Source organism: Saccopteryx bilineata, chromosome 1 (genome assembly GCF_036850765.1).
Source record: "Saccopteryx bilineata isolate mSacBil1 chromosome 1, mSacBil1_pri_phased_curated, whole genome shotgun sequence".
In the NCBI taxonomy this organism is placed as follows: Eukaryota; Metazoa; Chordata; class Mammalia; order Chiroptera; family Emballonuridae; genus Saccopteryx; species Saccopteryx bilineata.
Genome location: NC_089490.1, coordinates 28,752,083 through 28,773,381, shown reverse-complemented (window position 1 = coordinate 28,773,381; position 21,299 = coordinate 28,752,083). Strand labels below are relative to the sequence as shown.

Genomic DNA, 21,299 nt, shown 5'->3' with positions numbered 1-21,299 from the left:
TTCACATTCAGTGATACCCAAAAATCACTTTTGCTGAGTACAATGTGGTAGGTGAAACATGTGATTAGAATTTTAAACCCTGGCCAGTGGCTTAGTGGATAGAATATCGGCCTGGTGTATAGATGTCCTGGGTTCAATTCTCGGCCAGGGAAAACAGGAGAAGTGACCATCCCCTTCTCTCCTCCTCCTGTTCCCCCTGCTCTTCCTTTTCCCTTCCTGCAGCCATTGGCTCGATTGGTTTGAGTGTCAGCCCCAGCACTGAGGATAGCTTGGTTGGTCTGAGCACTGGCCCCAGACGGAGCTGCTGGGTGGGTTCCCATTGGGACGCATGTGAGAATCTGTCTCACTATCTCCCCTCCTCTCACCTAAAAAAAAAAAAAAAAAAAAAAAAATTAAATGGCATCAGGAAATTGGGGAAATATTTAGAATCTAGGAAAGAATGGGCCCCTTATCCACAAAAGAAGAAAAAAGTTCTATAACTGAATGGAAAATGAGGGATGGCCGGCTAGTTACAACTACCCAGGACAAGAAAGCCTTGGGGCTCACAGTGAGTAACAGCTGCGGGGTTAAGGAAACAGCGCTGGCGAGTGTGTCAGGAAGTGCTGGGTGCCCCACCAGGTCCTGGCTGGGGCCTGCTGGCCGGGCCTCCATCTCAGGGTCAGTGCTGGCCCTTCCACACACCTCCACAGAGACTGGAGGCCTCCCAGGACTGGAGCACGGGGGCATTGGTTCTTCCCCTCATGTGAAGGTTGTATTGAGTCCTGGTGGTTTTAAAACAACCTATTTCATTGTTTTTCTCATATTGACTTTGCTTGGTTCTATGTGCCTGTGTGTATGAGTGTGTACACACTTGGGTGATGGCTGCTGGTGGAAGGTGTGGCACACTCAAGAGAGAAAGAGGCTCTTTGAAGTCCCCTCTGGAGGGAACACTGCTATATTATTATTTTTTTAATTTTATTTTCAATTACAGTTTACATTTAATATTATTTTATATTGCTTTCAGTTGTACAGCAGCTTGGTGGTTAGACAATCATACTTTATAAAGTGTTTCCCCTAATATTTTTTTTTTTTTGCATTTTTCTGAAGTTGGAAACAGGAAGGCAGTCAGACAGACTCTGCATGTGCCCGACCGGGATCCACCCGGCACGCCCACCAGGGGGCGATGCTCTGCCCATCTGGGGTGTCGCTCTGTTGCAACCAGAGCCATTCTAGTGCCTGGGGCAGAGGCCACAGAACCATCCTCAGCACCTGGGCCAACTTTACTCCAATGGAGCCTTGGCTGTGGGAGGGGAAGAGAGAGAAAGAGAGGAAGGAGAGGGGGAGGGATGGAGAAGTAGATGGGCGCCTCTCCTGTGTGCCCTGGCTGGGAATCGAACCCAGGACTCCTGCACGCCATCCCCTAATATTTCTAGTACCCAATTGACACCATACATAGTTACTACGATATTACTGACTGTATTCCCTGTGCTGTACTTTACACCCCATGACAATTTTGTGACTGCCAATTTGTGCTTCTGAATCCCTTCACCTCTTTTACCCAGACTCTGAAACCCACTCCCTTCTAGAAACTATCAATCTATTCTTTGTATCTATGAGCCTGTTTCAATTTGTTTGTTCACTTATTTTTTTATTAGATTTTACATATAACTGAAATAACATGGTATTGTCTTTATCTCATTCATTTTACTTAGCACAATACACTCTAGGTACCATCTATGCTGTCACAAATATTAAGATTTCATTCTTTTTTTTACTTGTTTCCATTTTATATGTGTACCATAACACTTGTATCCACTTGTCTCTTGCTGATGGGCACTTGAGCTGCTTTCATATCCTGGCTATTGGAAACAATGTTGCAATGATTATAGGGGTGCAGATATTATTTTGAGTTACTCTTTTGTGTTTCTTCAGATGTATACCCAGAAGTGAAATTGCTGGGTCTTAAGGCAGTTTTGTTTTAAATTTCCGAGGCCCCTCCATACTGTTTTCCGCGGTGGCTGCACCAGTCCGCATCCCCACCTACAGGGAACACTGCTATCTTATGCACACCAGGTGGTCACCCAGGTTTAGAGAGTGACCTTTAATAATACCTGAAGTCCTTTCATTTAGGAATGAAAGTCAATAAAATACTAATCTGGAATGATTGAAACTATGGACAGAATGAGCTTACTCAACCTTAGGAAAAATAGAGAACAGCTACCAATAAAAGGGTAGGATTGGAGTATCCACTCTCAAACCTTCTTTTCTCGGAATGTGGGAAAACTTGAGTTGGAGGAAAGGCTGTAAGGAAGAGCTCTGTGCTTGAGTCTTTCAGAACTTCCTCTTTCAATTCTAACCTTTTCCCGTGTCCCTCTCACCATGTCCATATATTAAATAACAATTTAAATATTATTAAATAACAACTAAATACCATTTATTAAATAACAATGGTATAAAATAACAATTGTAGACACTCATTCTATTCTTCTCCCAACTTTCCAATGTCAATAGCCATTTTTCATTAAAATTATGTCTAGGCCTGGCAAAGCTTCAATCTCCATAATGCTCGAGTTTCAGAACTGCTGTCTTCATTAAACATACTCTTCAAAATGTCATGTCTTTTCCTGCCTGCTCCTGAGAGTCGGTCCATATCCCCACCATATGTTTCTCTGCACTTTGACCTGAGCATGTTTTTTGTGTTTGTTTGTTTGTTTGATGAGGGTGAGAGATTTTATATTGTTGGATTTTAGGTGTGAAGAGAGCAACTACTTAGTTAAATCCAAGATGAGAATGCTCCCTGATTTGGAGGAAACCTGTATTTATGTAGCAATATCAAATATTACCACTGCCTCGGTCTTGTCCACCAGGCTACCTGGTTCCTGAAGGGCTAGCTCACTTTTTTCTATTACTGTATAGACGCACACCTCAAAGAACGACTCACTTGGGCAGTTGGTATCTCTGAAATTTGTCTGGCTTGAATATCAGGATACATTGACTTCTGTAAAGAATGCTGCTCATTGTAGTTTGTCTGTTATCAGGGAGGGCATAGCAAACTCTCTCGTTCTGTCCTTGACCTTGTAACATGACTGTATTGCACCCTACTGTTTCCATTTCTTCACTTGCACCCTACTGTTTGGCATCCCAGTGCTGGTTCTTGCCTTCGTTTTTCTGTTTTAGACTACAATCTCTGATACTTCCAGGCTTGGATTCAAATAGGCAATTACTCACTCTGTGACATTGGGAAAGTTACTTAGTATCTCAAAGTGTCAACTTCTCTGTCTATGAAACTATAATAATAGTACAGTAACTTAGAATTATGAAAATAAATAAGACTCTAACATCTGGTACCTGGACGATGGTAGCTTCCCTATAAATTTTTACTGTGAATATTATTCTCCTACTTGGTCATAACTTAAGAAGATAAAAAAGATAAATACTTCTCAGAAAAAGAAAAAAATTAACATAAAACATAACTTGCACCGAGTTGGGCCGTCTTTCCGCTGAGGATCTGGTAACAGAGGCCCAGCCTGGTTTTCAACAGTGGCTCCCATTTGTGCCAGGTTCTGAAGCAGCTCACGGCCTGCTTGCCGGGGAATGAATTCTTCCCAGTGTCTCTCTCCTCGTGGATCCTCTTCCAGGATTCTTCATGACTAGACAGTACAATGTTAATGTCTGAGTCACCTCTAGAGAAGTAGTTCTCACCTGCTTTAGAGCCTCCCGTGGATCCTAAGACCGCAGAATTCTGTCCCCTAGCCCTCCACTCCCCCAATACCACTAAATCAGACTAGCTGGCGATGGACCTAGAAGTCTGTATTTTATACACCCCATGCTAGGGTTGCCAGACACCGTGCAGCATACTTACTTGGCTAAATTTAAATTGTAGGTATAAAATGATAATGTTTAGTATAAATATATCACATACAATATTTGAAACATACTAAAAAAGAGATTAGTTTTCTTTTTTTAATCTGAGAGTTAGATTTGGCTGGATACCTAGGATTTTCTTTTTTTTTTTTTTTTTTGGCTAAACCTGGCAGCCCTACCTGGAGTGCACGCTAAACTTTAAGGAACAGTTTTAGGAAGACAGAAGCAACCATGGCACTAAAGTCTTGCTCTTTAAAAATAGTATTTAAGCCCTGGCCGGTTGGCTCAGCGGTAGAGCGTCGGCCTAGCGTGCGGAGGACCCGGGTTCGATTCCCGGCCAGGGCACACAGGAGAAGCGCCCATTTGCTTCTCCACCCCTCCGCCGCGCCTTCCTCTCTGTCTCTCGCTTCCCCTCCCGCAGCCAAGGCTCCATTGGAGCAAAGATGGCCCGGGCGCTGGGGATGGCTCCTTGGCCTCTGCCCCAGGCGCTAGAGTGGCTCTGGTCGCAACATGGCGACGCCCAGGATGGGCAGAGCATCGCCCCCTGGTGGGCAGAGCGTCGCCCCTGGTGGGCGTGCCGGGTGGATCCCGGTCGGGCGCATGCGGGAGTCTGTCTGTCTCTCCCTGTTTCCAGCTTCAGAAAATAGCAAAAAAAAAAAAAAAAAAAAAAATATAGTATTTAATGCCTCTTTGGTCTGGTCAGTGTCGCTCCCGTCTTCTCGGGCCCTCATGCCCGTGCTCAGGACGAGCTTTCCCGGTCCCGCAGTGCATACTCCCGAGAGGATGCTCTGATGTTCTCATTCTCACGCCCCCCGGCCCTGTAAAACCTCAGGGGGTTGGGGATGACCCATGCAAAAGCCCTCGGGACTCCCTTTGTCCCTGAAGCACAAGGCCTAGGCCTGAGGTAGCTGAGGGACCTGTTCCTTGACTTCTATTCTCTAGGCAGACGGAGGCATCTCGGCCTTGGACCAGCCTCGCAGGCTGGAGGAGGATAGACGCACACAGAGAGGAGTCCAGCAGCTTGATCTACTGGCCTTGCATTCCTCCCACGGAAAAGGCAGAGCAGCCAGCACGTGTCATTTCCTTCGCTGCCTGGAGTTCAGAGGTTGCAAGTTCAAATAAATGCCTGCAGATTCTAGGCCGGCATCTTAAAGAAGTGAAGCAGGAAGGGTGGGGACTATGGCAAAATCACACCTAATCTCAGAAGGCAGGCCCTTTTTACCTCCAGCTAATCCAGGGCTCTTCCATAGATATTTGGACTCAGTATCTCTAAAAGTCAGAAAGTCTGAATTTTTATTTCAACTCTCCTGATTTTAAAATGATGCACACAAACTTAAAAATTTTGTAAACAGTGGGTAGACCAAGCAAAACGCTTCTGTGTACAATATTAGCTTTTAGGAAGTTAGTTTTCAAAGCTGTCTTAAGTGTATTTCACCATGATAAATATAGGCATTTTATTGAATTTATAAAGACTATCTCATTGTGTTCAGTTTGAATGAAATTAAAGTCCAAAACTCATATGGTCTAATGGAGAATTTAGGTTTATCTAAAGATATAGAAGATATTAAATATTTAGATAGTCAATCCTATAAAGAAATGTTAAAGTGATTTAAATGACCTAATCAGAACAAAAATACACTGAGGATATTTGAGTTGTGTTTGAACTCAGCCCCTGTATCTCAGAACTAAGGCATTGGCTAGTCGTGCAATTACTAGCTCTCAGCGAATAGCCAAATCACTGATCTGTTCCAGGCATCGGAGAAAACACTTTGTGTAGACTAGGCTATAAGGCGTGCCTTTGCCACAACGTATGCTTGTATATACCAACGAGCTGGGCTTGGACAATACAAATAAACTTCACAGTGAACATTTACAAGGACACTTTAACCCAAGAGGCCAGTCACTGAGGTGGGCAATCACAGTCTAGCTCAGCTTCCTGGAAGATGAGGAATGAGAGCATTTCTGATTCCTGGGGCGGCATGGGAGATGTATGAGTAAAAGTACTTATACTTCAACAGGAAGTGAATGAAAAAGCAGCTGAGCTGAGCACTTGTGGAAGAGTCTTTCTTTCCAGTAACCTTATTGTATGTGTGATAACTGTTATTTAACAATCTCTAATTTCTCTAGGGAAACAGGGTATGTGCTGCTGGTTTGGGCTACTTTTTTCATCTTGTGACCAACCAAACATCACAAGCTCCACTTCTGTCCTTCACGGGGAATCTCGCACATTCTTGTACAAGGTAACTTTGGGAAGATTAATGTATATTTTGGGTCTCAGGCTGATGGTCCCCCCTTTTTTTATACAACACTCACAGAGAGGGTATCACTTGACATCCCACTGAGATTTGATGATGCGCCTGTGTAACTGTTTCGGATCATAAAAGTTTGTTGGTGAAGGGAAGGGAAAGGAGGAGGGAAGGCACTGGAGAGAACAGAAAGACCTGCACCCTTTTAGCCAGGGGAGAGTTCAGTGGACAGAGCAATTAAAGAGGACAGAGCAATTTCAAGAGGTCGGAAGCACTGGTGATACAGAACGTTTGGGAGGCTAGAGCACCAGAGCTCAGGGCCTGCGTGGGAGGACGTGCCTTGGAGAAGTGCCTCTTCACGTGGTCCTTGCCCATCGTGAGATGAGCAGGGACTGCTCAGTAAGTAGAGGGTTATGTCCTCTGCTGAGATCGAGGGCATGGGAAGCTAGATGGCAGAGGGAATTTGAGAAGCATGGGAAAGCGAGGAACTTCAGTCAGTCAGGCCTGATTCAACTCCTGACTTTACTTTTACTGGGTGGCTTATTTATTTATTTTAGAGTCAGAGCCCTTATTTGTAAAAAGGGAACATATCGACATTGGAAGTTGGATGTAATAATCAGAGCTTATGGCCCTGGCTGGTTGGCTCAGTGGTAGAGCATCAGCATGGCATGTGGAAGTCCCGGGTTTGAGTCCCGGCCAGGGCACACAGGAGAAGCACCCACCTGCTTCTCCCCCCTCCCCCCTCTCCTTCCTCTCTGTCTTTCTTCCCCTTTTACAGCCAAGGCTCCATGGGAGCAGGGTTGACCCAGGCACTGAGGATGGCTCCATGGCCTCCGCCTCAGGCGCTAGAATGGCTCTGGTTGCCGCAGAGCAACACCCCAGAGGGGCAGAGCATCACCCCTTAGTGGGCATGTTGGGTGGTTCCCGGTCAGGCGCATGCAGAAGTCTGTTTGACTCCCTCCTTGCTTCTCACTTTGGAAAAATACAAAGAAAAAAAGATAAGAATAATAAAGAAAATTAGAGCTTACGTAATGTACCTAAGAGAACATCTGGAATATCATAGGAACTCAGTAATCGAGAAATAATGATGAAAACAATGGAGCAGGAATGCTCCTATAATGGAAAATGATACAGATTCAGAATAATTGTTAAGCCACGTTGAAGGGCCAGCTGAGGCTAGGATGTCCACGTGCCGTGGAAGCAGTACTGTGATTATCCAGTGTTTCTGCAGCAGCTCTCAGCAGTCCTGGGTGTGGGGAAGGAGGTGTCCAGAACCCTAAAATAAGAAGGCATTTCGGGGAGAACGACAGTTACAGAGATGACAGATATTAGTGTCCACATCCCCTGCAAGGCGGTGAGCCTAGAAGGAGACTGGTAGAGTGGTCGGGTCCTGTCCTGAGGGGCTTAGACAAGGTGTCTGGACTCTTCAGAAGGGAGTGAATGTAGAGAGGGGCTGCTGGGAGAGCATGGGATCTCGGTGGTCTGCATCTGTCTGAGACCCAGGAATGGTTCACGGAGGGTAGCAGAGAAGCGAGGCTGGGGGCTGGGCAATGACAGCCAGAGAGAAAGTGCATGGTCTCATCTCCATTGACCTTTAGTCAGCACTTTTAATTTAGTATTTTCCAGTAAGAAAAAGGAGGAGGTTTGAAACAGAAATTGACTACATTCCACTCTTTTCACTTTCCAGATATGGTCTCTTTGTGTACCCTAAATTTCAGCCACCTTGGGATAATGTCACAGGCCCCACCCTGTTCCAGAACTTCACAGTTTGGGGAAGTGCAGGTGGTGTGCAGGTAAAGTTTCTTTAGTGTTATTTTTTTAAATTAAAATTGTTTTCTCATGGTGATTTATTGTATGTCACTATTTGAAGGGAGATGATTTACTGCTGGGAGGCACTGTAGTATCATCATAGTTTTAAGTAGCCAGCAGCATCATAGGTGTGTGCGGAATAGCTGTTGAATGAACAAATCCTTAGTTACTAAGTCAGGGTTAATTGACTCTCTTTACAGTGTCTTTTAAGCAGCTGTAACAGGGAACAACAGAATTATAAGGATTTACAACCAGGAAGGATCACAGAAGTCATTCATTCCTCCCATGCCATGCCTATTTAGAGATAGAAATGGAAGCTCAGATAGCAAAGAAATGTGCTAAAGCTCACATAGGTAGAGACCCAACCAGGTACAGAATCCAGACTCCAAACATCGTGCCTTTGACATCCTAATAACCTGACTAACACATGCTTCAATCATAAGAGAAAGTGCCGTTCATCGTTGGAGCACAAACATTCCAGCTCAAGATGCTATTCTTACCTTTATCAATGGGTCAGATTTTCTTCTATTTTGTTCAGAAAGGAGAAAAGCTCATGTCAAATCATTTACTTTTCATTATCACAATGATTTCTTTCAGGGAAGCTTAACATGATGCTATTCTTACCTTTATCAATGGGTCAGATTTTTTTCTATTTTGTTCAGAAAGGAGAAAAGCTCATGTTCAATCATTTACTTTTCATTATCACAATGATTTCTTTCAGGGAAGCTTAACATGTGCACTGTTAACAGCAACATATAAAAATTATCCAAGGTCACTATTTGGTGCTACACCGAGAAAATTACATATGCTTGGTCTCTGCTGCTTAGAAATCTGGAGTCTAAGATACATGATAGACAAAGAAATATGTTTACAGGGCATTCAGGGAACAGAATAAAGACATTAAATCAAGTCATAATAAGAAAGTTAGACATTGATTTTATATATCTAAAAGAGGAAGACAATTTTTGATGGGAAAAATCCCCAAAACATAATTAGGATAGCTACTGGAAGATTGCCAATTATATTTACTATTTTGTTGTCATTTAATTTTGTAACATACTTTGTTTCCCGTGAGCACTGTAAATGGAGGGGTGAGGATCTAATAGAAACATCTGTGGAGTGCCTGCTTATGCAGAGAAACAATCACACCTTCCAGAGGCTTGTATTCTCTCTCCATGCTCTTGAATAACCTTGTTCTAGATAAAAGAACAAAATCAAACAAAAATATTAAAAGATGATTGTTAGGTCAGTTTTCTTAAGTTCTGCAACTGAAAGTGCTAAATTCCTGAAAAAAAAAATCTTTAAAGATTGAACTCTTGTGCACTTGAAGTCCAAATAATGAGAATGCTTAGGAAAGTGAAGGAGTAACATGATAGCAGAGAATTTAAGAAGTAACTTCCCTCAAAACAATCTGAAAAAAAAATGGAGTAAGAGGACTTTCACTTCCTTGTTTCAAAGCATACTATAAGGCAATTGTAACCAAGATAGTGTGGTATGAACACAAAGATAGAAATAGAGATCAATGGGATATAATTGAGACCAGAAATAAGCAATGGTCAACTTAATGGGAATAGTCTTTCCAACAAATGGTATAGAGAGACATATGCAAAGGAATGAAATTGGATTCTTATCTCATACTATTTACAAAAATTAACTTCAAATGCTTTAAAAGTCTATATGTTAGAACAAAAGTTATAAAACTGTTATGAGAAACAAAGGGATAAGTCTTTATAATCTTAAATTAAGCAAAGGATTTGTGGATAGGTCACCAAAAGAACAAGCAACAAAAGAAAAATAGGTAAGTTTAACTTTATCAAAATTAATTTGAATGTTTCAAAAGATCCTGTCAAGAAGAGAAAACAGCCTGCAGAATGGAAGACAGTATCTGCAAGTCACATTGGAAAAGGGCTTATTCATAGAACATACAGAGAACTCTTACATCAACAATGAGAAGATAAATAACCCAATTAAAAAATGAGCAAAGAATCTGAACAGACATTCCTTCAAAGAAGACTCACAAATGACCAATAAGTATATGAAAATGTGTTCAACATAGGTATTAGAGAGATGCAAATCAAAACCACAGTGAGATATGATGACTTCATACCGCCTAGGATGGCTAGAATCAAAATGATCATAAGTGTTGGCAAAAATGTAGGGAAATTGGAGCCCTCATAAACTGCTTAGATGCTTTGGAAAACAGTCTGGCAGTTCCTCAGATGATTAAACATAAAGATGCCATATGATCCATCAATTTTACTCTGAGGTATAGGTCAAAGAGAAATAAAAACGTACATACTCACAGAGATATATACATAAATATTTAGAGCAGAATTATTTATAATAACCAACAGGTGGAAAGAATTCAAATAAATGGATAAATATAGTGTGGTACAGCAAGACAATGGACTATTATTCAGCCATACAGCTAAGTACTCTGCTGCAACATGGATGAATCTTGAAAATATTTTGCAAGTAGAAGAAGCCAGTCACAAAAACCATGTACTATATCATTCCATTTATATGAAAGACCAGAGTAGGGAAATCTATAGACAGAAAAAGATGAATGATTGCTTAGTATTAAATGATAGGGCGTTTTCTTCTTGCAGTGAAAATGTTCTCAATGTGGTGAAGGTTGCATGTATCTGTGACTATACTACAACTTTTCAATTGTAAACATTAAAGAGGTGAATTGTATAATGTGCATATCTTTTTTAAATAAATTTTTATTAATTTTAATGGGGTGACATCAATAAATCAAGTACATATGTTCAAAGAAAACATCTCCAGGTTATCTTGTCATTCAATTATGTTGCATACCCATCACCCAAAGTCAAATTGTCCTCTGTCACCTTCTATCTAGTTTTCTTTGTGCCCCTCCCCCTCCCCTTCCCCTCTCCCTTTCTCTCCTCCCCCCCTAACCACCACACTCTTGTCCATGTCTCTTAATCTCGTTTTTATGTCCCACCTATGTATGGAATCATGCAGTTCTTAGATTTTTCTGATTTACTTATTTCACTCCATATAATGTTATCAAGAATAGAAAGTCCAGAAATAAAACCACATATATATGGTCAAATAATTTTCGATAAAGGGGCCAACAACACACAATGGAGAAAAGAAAGCTTCTTCAACAAATGGTGCTGGGAAAACTGGAAAGCCACATGCCAAAGAATAAAACTCGACTACAGTTTGTCCCCTTGTACTAAAATTAATTCAAAATGGATCAAAGACCTAAATATAAGACCTGAAACAATAACATAGAAGAAAACATAGGTACTAAACTCATGGACCTTGGTTTTAAAGAGCATTTTATGAATTTGACTCCAAAGGCAAGAGAAGTGAAGGCAAAGACAAATGAATGGGACTACATCAGACTAAAAATTTTTTGCTCAGCAAGAGAAACTGACAACAAAATAAACAGACAGCCAACTAAATGGGAAATGATATTTTCAAACAACAGCTCAGATAAGAGCCTAACATCCAAAATATACAAAGAACTCATAAAACTCAACCACAAACAATCTGATAATGTGCATATTTTAATAAAACTGTTTGTTTTTTTAAACTACCTCTTTCATATGTAGCCATGTAGACTTTCAAATATTTCCTATTCTTATCTGTGTGACCTTAGGCAAATCCCCTGTTTCTATCTCATTCATAAAATGGAAATAGTAATAGTACCTAAGTTTGTTCTGCAAGTTAAATAAGTGCCTGAGTGTAAATTGCTCAGTAGAGTGCCTGGGTCTTTGTAGGTGTATAATAATAGCTATTCTTTTTTCCATTGTTAGTAAACAGGATTGGGTGGTGATAGAGTGTTGTTGATAATAATGTCTCTGAAAACTGAAACATTTTCAGAAGTGCCTTCTGCACCATAAAAAGAACACTGTGTTTAAACTTTGTAAACTTTGATTATTAGATATATCTGACTGTATTCTGGTCAAGAGAAGTAAGTGTCATGTATATAGATACTTAAACAGAATATTCCAGTAGGGAAAATATCTACTGTGAGTAATATTGATAGCTAAGATTTTGTACTTTTTCTCATTTAATCATCTTAACTTTTGGGGGAACATCATTATTATCCTCCTTCTGTAGATAAGAAAACTCTCTGGGCTAGGGATAAAATACTTGTGCATTTCACTCAGCTAAGAATTGCTGGATTCCAACTTGGGCAATCTGACCCATCCTTATGTAGGTTATCAAAGTTGACAGAAATACTCTTTTCTCACTCTGTCTCATAAATGCAGTGATTCTTTTAGAAAAGGGGGAGAGAGATGAGAACACATTCTGCAAGCTGTATTTATACTACAAGTAGGGGCTTTCTGTTATTTTGTGTCAGTTTCCTTTATTGGGTTCTCCAGTAAATTCTAGGTGTTCGTTGCTTTTTAATATTTGCCAGAGCTTGAGATGCCAGTAATTGGGTAACAGTTGTGTCAAGATCATACCTCTTTGTTTAAATAAACCTTTGTATCTTCAAAAACCTATCATTTTATAAAAGCTGTTGGTGCATACAAAATAAGAAATTCATGCTATTTAATTTTTGAAAGTTCAAGCACAAACACTGATTGACAGGTGGAAGCATGATACTGGGGTAAATCAAGGCTACCTTGGCCTTAATTATTAGCAGACTTCCACTTTAAAATATGAAGACAACCATGAATAAGGAATGGCTATGTTAGGTTAATTGTTAGTCCTGAGCTCCACCCTAGTTTTAGAAATGGTGTACTGAGGCTGAAGGAGAAATTAGATGTTTTTTCCAAGATCACCTAGTTAGTTAATACCAGTGCTAGGTAAAAATGAAGGGTTTGTCCCCCAAACCAGTGCGATTCTCTAAACTCTGTTAAAGCTAATTTTGTTAATACTTGATTCCTGTTTGGGCCTGTTGTCACAGATATGTGTTCACATAATGCATTTTGAGTCTGTAGTCATGATCAATTACTTATTTCACATTTGCAATTTTCTGACAATATTAGTTAATATATACTACACTGAGGAAAATAGTAAGTACTGGAGTTCTTTTTCTTTCTTTCTTTCGTTTTTATATTCAGTGAAAGGAGGGGAGGTATGTGTCCCAACCAGGAGCCATCCCACAAGCCTACAAGGGGGTGATGCTCTTCCCATCTGGGGCGTTGCTCCATTGCTCAGCAACCAAGCTCTTCTTAGCATCTGAGGCAGAGGCCATGGAGCCATCCTCAGCGCCCAGGGCCAACTTGCTCCAATTGAGCCATGACTACAGGAGAGGAAGAGAGAGAGAGAAAGAATGAGAGAGAGAAGAGAGAGGGAGAGGGTGGAGAAGCAGATGGGTGCTTCTCCTGGGTGCCCTGACTGGGAATTGAACCCAGGATATCCGCTTGCTGGGCCAATGCTCTACCATTGAGCCATCTGGCCAGGGCAGTACTGGAGTTCTTGAATGCTATGTTTTTCTCCATTAATTTTTTGCGATTTGGAAATAGCAAGTTTATTTTAGATGTGTGAAGAATTCACATTTACCTTTTTAATGTATCAATTATTATGAGGAGAAATAAAAAGTACAGAGGAGATGTTACTAAGGGGGACTAGTTAGTGACATTTTTGGGATGTTTGTACAGATATTGATGGTCAAAAGCTGCTTACATATGGTAGAGCATGTTTACTTATACTTAATAATTGAAGAAGTTACAGGAAGCCTGCAAGAGAAGCCAAGCCTCAGACCTGTTCCATAACATATGCTGTGTTTTCTTTTCATATATAGATTTTTAGAACTAGTAATCTTCACCTGAAAAACTTCCAAGTTTATTTATGCAGAGATTTTGGAATTGACATCTTGGAAAGTGATGCCAATACTTTAGTTACTGACAGCTTATTACTTGGTCATTTTGGCCACAAGGTAAGTACCTTCGTGTGGTGGTTTTAGGCTGTCCATCAGAACAGAATCATGTGTGCTAGGCTCCCTAGTGATCCAAAATAGGTAATTTTAATAACATTCTTCACTGAATGTTGCATTTAATTGGTAAAAGTTAGAGGAGATTTTTACTTGTAAGAGTGATGATATTTATAATAAAATTCAAGTATACCCTATAACTCAGTGTTATATGTCAATAGAAATCATAAAAATCATGAGTAGCTTGCAGAATTCTTTTTTTTTTCAGAATTCTTATTTTGTTACAATTTAGCATTATTATCCATACCAATTCAATAATACACCTAATAATTTTAGGTTAGTTTAACCTCACAGTAATTATAGAGAAGCATGATTCCATATTGTCTCTCTGCACTGTGGTATGCCAAGTTTCAACATCAATATTTTGTGCATAGGGCAGGGGTCCCCAAACTTTTTACACAGGGGGCCAGTTCACTGTCCCTCAGACCGTTGGAGGGCCGGACTATAAAAAGAACTATGAACAAATTCCTATGCACACTGCACATATCTCATTTTAAAATAAAAAAACAAAATGAGAACAAATACAATATTTAAAATAAAGAACAAGTAAATTTAAATCAACAAACTGAACAATATTTCAATGGGAACTATGCTCCTCTCACTGACCACCAATGAAAGAGGTACCCTTCCAGAAGTGCAGCGGGGGCCGGATAAATGGCCTTAGGGGGCTGCATGTGGCCCGTGGGCCGTAGTTTGGGGACCCCTGGCATAGGGTCTTTGTGTAAGGTGCCCCCCCAAGAAAGGTAATATAAATATACATTGTTTGCTATACTATGATTTTTTTATATAATTCCATTAAGTGTACTGTTAAAGAACAAAATTAAGCCAAGTAAGTTTGAAGATCTTATTGGCTTTATTAAGTGATTTGTGCATTGGGAAGCTTCCCATCCAAAGCCCTGAGGCAGAGGTGGATTAAGGTCGGTTGAGGCTCCAGGCACAAAAGAAAATATTGGGCCCCTTAAAATTGGTGTCATTAGAAAAAAGTGTGAAGTTGGGTTTTGCGGGGCCCTTCAGAAGTCTGAGCCCAGGGCTTCTTGTGCCCTACGTTAAATCTGCCTCTGTCTGAGGGGTTGTATGAAGCAGAAGGCTTTTATAGGCAAAAGGATGTGGCAGTAGAGTTTTTAGCAAAAGAAAGGATTATTTTTAGATAATCCAGATCACCTTTGGAAGGGGGATAGGGAACAAAGGACAGGGGACTTAGCATGCAAGTTTTCCCTTCCTAGGGTTAATCAGAAAATTCCAGACTGATTGGTGCAATGATCCTTTCTTGGGAGAGAATGAAACTGCACTCAGGTTAGTTACAGAGTTTTGGTTTGGTGACTTGGCTAAGCAAAAGTGACTCTATTTTGGCCTGTTGTTCTTTTTAACAGTGTGTTTCTACATGATGAATAGCAGACTATATAGATAACTTCTCTGGAGCACAAGGCCAGGTGACCAGAATGCAGATGAGGCGAAGAGGACCTCCCAGAGGAGAAGTACCTCTTCTCCTGCAGGGATGCCCATGGGTGCTCTTGGTCTCAGTAGACTTCAGACCTAGAAAGGGTCCCTCAGTTCTTGTTTCTGAAAGAGGTACATGTATGCTACTAAAATATTGTTGTAGTAATCACAGACGGGAGAGAACTGTGGTATTGCTGAGGACCAAGGAACGAGCATTCTCTGTAGTTTGTTCCTGAGTGCTTTGGCCTATTGAAATTTAAATGATAATTATGGACATTTATATTTCTCTTGGAGGTTATTTCATAGCTTTAGATATAAATATTAAGATGAGTAAAAAATCCTTTGCTTACTAAGCTATATTTTCCTACATTCAACTCTCAAACTTAGTTGAATCTTTTTTTGAACCATCCTTTTCAGGAGGGAAATACCTTCCAGTCTTCCCTTTCCCTGAAAGGACTGCCACCATGACAGATGGCTCTTCTTTTCTGACCATGTCATTTTCCAAGAGAGGATGGAGCCCAGAGTCAGATTCTGCAATACTGTAGAATCAAGGGCCCTTAAGTTTTTCCAAAATAACCTTTGAGGGGATGCTGAAAACAAAATGCCCATCAAACTGAGTAACTGTCTTGGTAAATTAATGTCACAACCTCTTACTTGATACTAATTGAACTTCATAATTAATGGGAGAGTGACACCAATTAAAATATAAATTTTGACAAAAGGGTGATTATTATAAGATGATGAAAAGTAATCACACCCCGTGGGATGTGATTTACCAGGAATGCTATGCAGCTGAGGGCCTCTTAGCCTCTTACCAAGTAAATGCAGGACAAAAATCCCTGGATGGAAAATGTCAAACAGTTTGTTTTAGGAGAGATCTCGATTCTGGTTAGGCATCCAAATAACGAGACCATGTCATTTTAGGGCTAAACATTACCTCAGAGTTCATCTAGTTAGAACTTTTGAATTTACAGGTGATGAAATAGAGGCTTTAAGAAGTCAAATGATAGCCCAAGATCCATGCCTAGTAGAATGAAGCTGAGACTGCCTGAATTTCCTCCTACTCCTGGTCAAATACCCTTTCAGTTACACAGGAAGGTTTTCCACAGAAGGCCAGACCTAAGAAAGGGTCTAGGAATTGGAAGATCCTGAATTACATTTAGGAAAGGCTGTTTATCATACCTCTTTTCCTCTGAAATTCATATCACATATTAACATGTTAAAGGCTCTGCAGAATCCTAGGGTTAAGAACAAACAAGAAAACTCATATCTGAATCTTTATGTAACACAGTATTGCTTAGATTTATTTGGGAACCTTTTGTGGTTTTGGAACGGATTTTCGCCTCTATCTTTTCTTTAGGAATTAAGACTGTCAGAGAATTTGGCCTACCATTCTTAGACTTTCATCCACCTGTAAGTGGTGGTACACAATTAGCAGTGGAAAGCAAACACGAGTTTCTGGAAGACCTTGTTAGTATTGAAAGGATTTTCCCCTCTAATTAAGCATATCTGTGTATATGTTGGTACTCTCACACCTAACATTACCTTTCTACTGAGATGGGTAGAATAATTTCCAGTGAGAATGGCTTTCAGACAAAGAAGTGTATCCTACCATCACTGTACTGTATATCCTAGTTTGGTGGCATAGTTTAGTTAATCCGGTTGTCCTAGCATTCACCTAACTAACATCCCCTAAAACATGTTCACCTTGCTTTGGAAGTATCTGTAGCATGCTCGCCTTTAGTTGTCATTGTAATTAATTTGAGCAAGTGATACTACTTTTAAAAACAGCTTATTCAGACAGATGCTGATGGGGTTAGTTCATTTTTCTTTCTATTTCTCTAGGGGTTTTTCCCATTTTTCACTGGTAGATTTGTCTTCCTCAATTTAGACCTTTCATTTTTTGTTTCTCTAAATTCGGTTGGAGGGCCTCTTCCCTTCTCAATGTACTTGCTCTCCCTGGGAGAAATCTCATTTTCTCTGGTGGTTTCAATTACCATTTGCACGCCACTGTCTCCATATATTTGCGTTGATTTCTGCCGTCTCATTCTGTGCTTTCTGTTCCCAGTTTTCTTTGTTTCTTTTTTTCTACTTTCCACACCTGATTTTTCTTGCACTGGGTAGAACCTTTTTATCTTATATTTACTCATTTTCAAGTTATTCGTTCTGAATAATTATTTTCATTATTGGATTTAAATTTTTTAACAGGCCTGCTTGTCTTAAAGTCTGAATGACATCAGCACTATTAAACTTCACCTGAGCAATGCAAGGGTGTCTTTGAACTTCTTTCTTCACCTTTCTATCTTGAATGCTATTTTTCTCCAGTATTTGTTTCGCTTTTTAAAATAAATTTTTCCGGAAATATATGTATGGAGAAAAGTGAACAAATCACAAGTGGAGAGAGCTCCATGGATTTTTAAAAAGCACAGCCATGTCCATAGCGCCCAGTCAAGGAAGAGAACATTACGCCCTCCTCTGTAGCCCCTCAAGCCTCTTCTCCCTCAACCCAGCCCCCCGGCCTCAGGATGAAGGCAACCCTTATTCAGACTTCTGTAGACCTAGCTTGATTTTGAATCTGTTTTTGAACTTTATACAGATGGAATCACTGAGCGTGTAACCCTTTTGTGCCTGGCTTCTTTGGCACAACATTATGTCTGTGAGATTCATTTATGTCTTTTTATGTTACAAGAATTTATTCTTCCAGTTGTTATGCAATATTCTACCTTATGACTGTACCACAATTTTTTTAAAGCTAGGCTGCTATTGGTAGACATTTGATTATTTGTAGTTTAGGGCTATTACAAATGATGATGTTTTGAACATTCTTCTGTATGTCTCTGTTTGCACATGCATTTCTGTTGACTAGACACAAAGTTGTCAAATTGCCGGTCAGAGGATATTTTTTCAGCTTCAGTGGATAACGCCAAAAAATTGTCCCAGGTGTTTATACTTGCGCTAGCGTGTGAGTGAAGAGTTTCAGCTATGTCCTGGTAATTCTCTTGACCAGTATCCTGAGGATTCCCTTCATGTCTCCCCGTTACTGAAACTCTTGCTCCTGACTTCCTCCTTTCTGATTTAATATATTACAGTGTAGCCTATAGACACTTTCTTAACAGAATGAGCGCTCTGTAGGAGGTAAAGGTTTTGAGCTACACATGGAGAGCCCCTTAGTAGTAGGTTGTTGGTTATAGAATACCAGGATAAGTTCAATTTGCCTTGGTATTTGGAAGGCGATGCTCCATTGTCCTCTAGCTTCTAGTCATGAGGTTGAGTGCTTTTAAGGTTCTCTAATTCTAGGTCTCTTATGTACAGTTTAACCTTTTAGTTTCCTTTTTGAAAGTTTTTAGGATCTTGTCCTTGTCCCTGGTATTTTCCAACTCCAATATGATGTACCTTGTGGGACTTTTGTTCTAGCCACTGTATTAGGCACTGGGTGAGGCCTTTCAGCCTTTATTTTTTGAGAATTTTTAAATTCTCTTCTCTTTATTTTCTCTTTTTTTTCAAAACTATTATTATTTGGATATTGGACTTCCTAAATTGTTTTTCTAATCTTCTTCATTTTCTCTCTGATTTCCCAGCTGTATTTTTATTTTTTCTAGGATATTTTGTCCGTCTTTCTTATTGAGTATGTCACTTCTGCTCTCCTGTTTTGTTTTCTTTTCCTTTCTGAAAAATCCTTCTTTTTATACTTCTTTTTGTTTCATGAATATAATGTACTTATTTCTCCGAGGTTATTTATGATCATGTTTAAGTTTTTTTCTGATTTCTACACTGGCTTTGTCTCCACTGGGTTTACTCTATTGGTTTCTCTTTATCACTCTTTCCTGTTGGAGGCCCTTGAAAATTTCCAGTGATCCTCAAATGTACAATTATTTTTAACAGTTGAACTGTGATGTACTAATGACTTGATTAGGTGGAGTTTGTTGAAGAGATTTTGTGGTAAATCTTGGAAGCAATTTTGTTTTTGTATATGTTTTTTTTCAGGTTTTTAATTTTTATATGAACAGGCAATAAAACTGACTTTTTGTTGTATAGCATCTGATTTTTAACATATGTATAGACTTGTGTAGTTGATTGACACCACCACAATCTAGATACAGAATAGTTGCATTGTTAAGCCAAATTTGGAGGGACCCAAAACATGGAAGACAGGAACAAGGTCTGTCGGTTACACATCAAAGCTTTATTGTCTAGCTTGGCCAAGCGGCGGCTACTTCGACAGAATTCTGAAGGAAAAAGAGCGCTCCGGCCCTTTGTTCTACTTAGTTTTTATAGTTTTGTAAGTGGGAAGTACAGAAGCAAAAATTGCAATTAGGAGCCCCTTACCACTATTGGTTATAGTCATATGTCCTTTAACATGATAGGACCACATTCAATTTGCAAGCCATACATCCTTTTGGGGAAAACAAAGTTTACAAGCCAACACAATGGTAGAAAGATGTCTCTTTACATATTAAAAGCCATTCCTATATTACCTAGTGTTCATCTGCCATCTCTCTGTCCAGAGTCACACATGTTAACCACACGCATTTACATAGGAGAGGTAGTTTCTGTGGGGACAAATGCCCGCAAATGGCTCATTGCTATGAGAAAAGGTTTATTTTGGTTTTTTTCTCCCTGTGCCTGGCTAGTCATTCAACCTTTTCCCCACAGGCATGGTGGAATGTCTGGAGATCCATGTTTTCCTCCCCTCTGCATTTACAACATAATGCCAAGGGCCATTCTGACTATGCCAATCACACAGTACAGAGACTATTCTCACAATTTCTCTGCACACCTTAACCCAAATTAATAAAATGTTCTCCAAGCCTCTTAAAATATTAATATTAATTCTGTAGCCTTTGGTACTTTACAACACCTGTGGGTGAAATGGCTTAGTGGCTCCTCAGCATCAACCCCCAAAACTCCCTCGAGCTCCATCCTTGAGGCCACATCTTCTCCTCACATTATCCCCTGGGAGTTACTCATCTGTTCTCTGTCTTTTCTACTATCTTATAAATGGAATCAGATAGTGTGTATGTAACCTTGTGACACTGGCTTCTTTACCTCCCAAATGCCTTAGAGATTTATCAAACTTTTTTCAAGAAACAATATTTTATTCCTTTTGATTTTTAGCTAGCATTCTATTATAAGGATATACCACAATTTCTTTACTCAGTTCTGAATATCATTTGAATTGTTTCCAGATTTGATGATTACCCATGAAATTGTTGTAACCATTTGTGTAAGGTGTTTGAATGAGCATAAATTTACATTTCTCTAAGGTAAACACCTAGGAGTTGAATTGCTACATCATATGATAAGGGTATGTGTAACTTTGTAAGAAACTGCCAAACTATTTTTCGCAGTGGCTGTGACACCTTGCATTGTCACTATTAGTATATGAGCATTTCAGTCATCCCTTATCCTCATCAGCGTTTGGTATCATCACAATTTTTTAATTTATCATTCTAATGTATGTGTAATGTATCTTATCATGATCCATTGTCTCATATGTGATTTTTAAATATTTTCTCCCAGTCTGTAGCTTGTATTTTTATTATCTTAGTTGTTTTTATTTTGCATTATAGATTGTACTTCATGTGGCCGGTTTTCTTATTTTTCTTACCTTTTACCCCCCTCTAACTCACAGGGAAGCCTGTGTATGTCAGCTGGTCTCAAGACTCCCAAAAGATGGGAACTGACAGTATCTAACACAAGTTTTGTTAATTTTGATCTCCCGGGCTGCGTGTCCATCAGAACCTGTTCGGGCTGTTCCCGAGGACAGGGTAAGTTGATTGAACAGATAAGACAGACAGTAAATAAGGCCAACACTCAAGTAAATATGATAAATAGTGACAAAGCCTTTGTGATTCATTATTTCTTTTGGTTATAAAATTGAATTCGTAGAACCTGCTGCTCAAATTGCCTAATAGAAATCCCAGAAGAGGCCTATTGTTCACAATGTGACTCCTATAGCTCCTCATTCTTTTCCTATAGTGGATCTATCACACTATTGTTATGATGCCAAGTCTCTGCAGGACCCTGAGCTACCTAGCAGC

At 39.9% G+C, this 21,299-nt stretch overlaps 1 protein-coding gene across 6 annotated transcripts in view; it reads left to right on the top strand.

Moving 5' to 3' along the window:
• Nucleotides 1-21,299, top strand: part of PKHD1 (PKHD1 ciliary IPT domain containing fibrocystin/polyductin) — a 495,803-nt gene that overhangs the window by 210,873 nt on the left and 263,631 nt on the right. For 5 of the 6 annotated variants that reach the window (XR_010728191.1, XM_066252548.1, XM_066252523.1 and 2 more), the window contains 4 exons: nucleotides 5,971-6,083; nucleotides 7,777-7,882; nucleotides 13,633-13,767; nucleotides 20,891-21,026. Coding sequence is in view for 5 of the 6 variants with exons in the window: in XM_066252548.1 (XP_066108645.1) it covers nucleotides 5,971-6,083; nucleotides 7,777-7,882; nucleotides 13,633-13,767; nucleotides 20,891-21,026 (490 nt within the window). In the remaining variant the exon portion in view is untranslated. The remainder of the gene's footprint in view (nucleotides 1-5,970; nucleotides 6,084-7,776; nucleotides 7,883-13,632; nucleotides 13,768-20,890; nucleotides 21,027-21,299) is intronic. The other variant, XM_066252541.1, reaches the window with a different exon arrangement.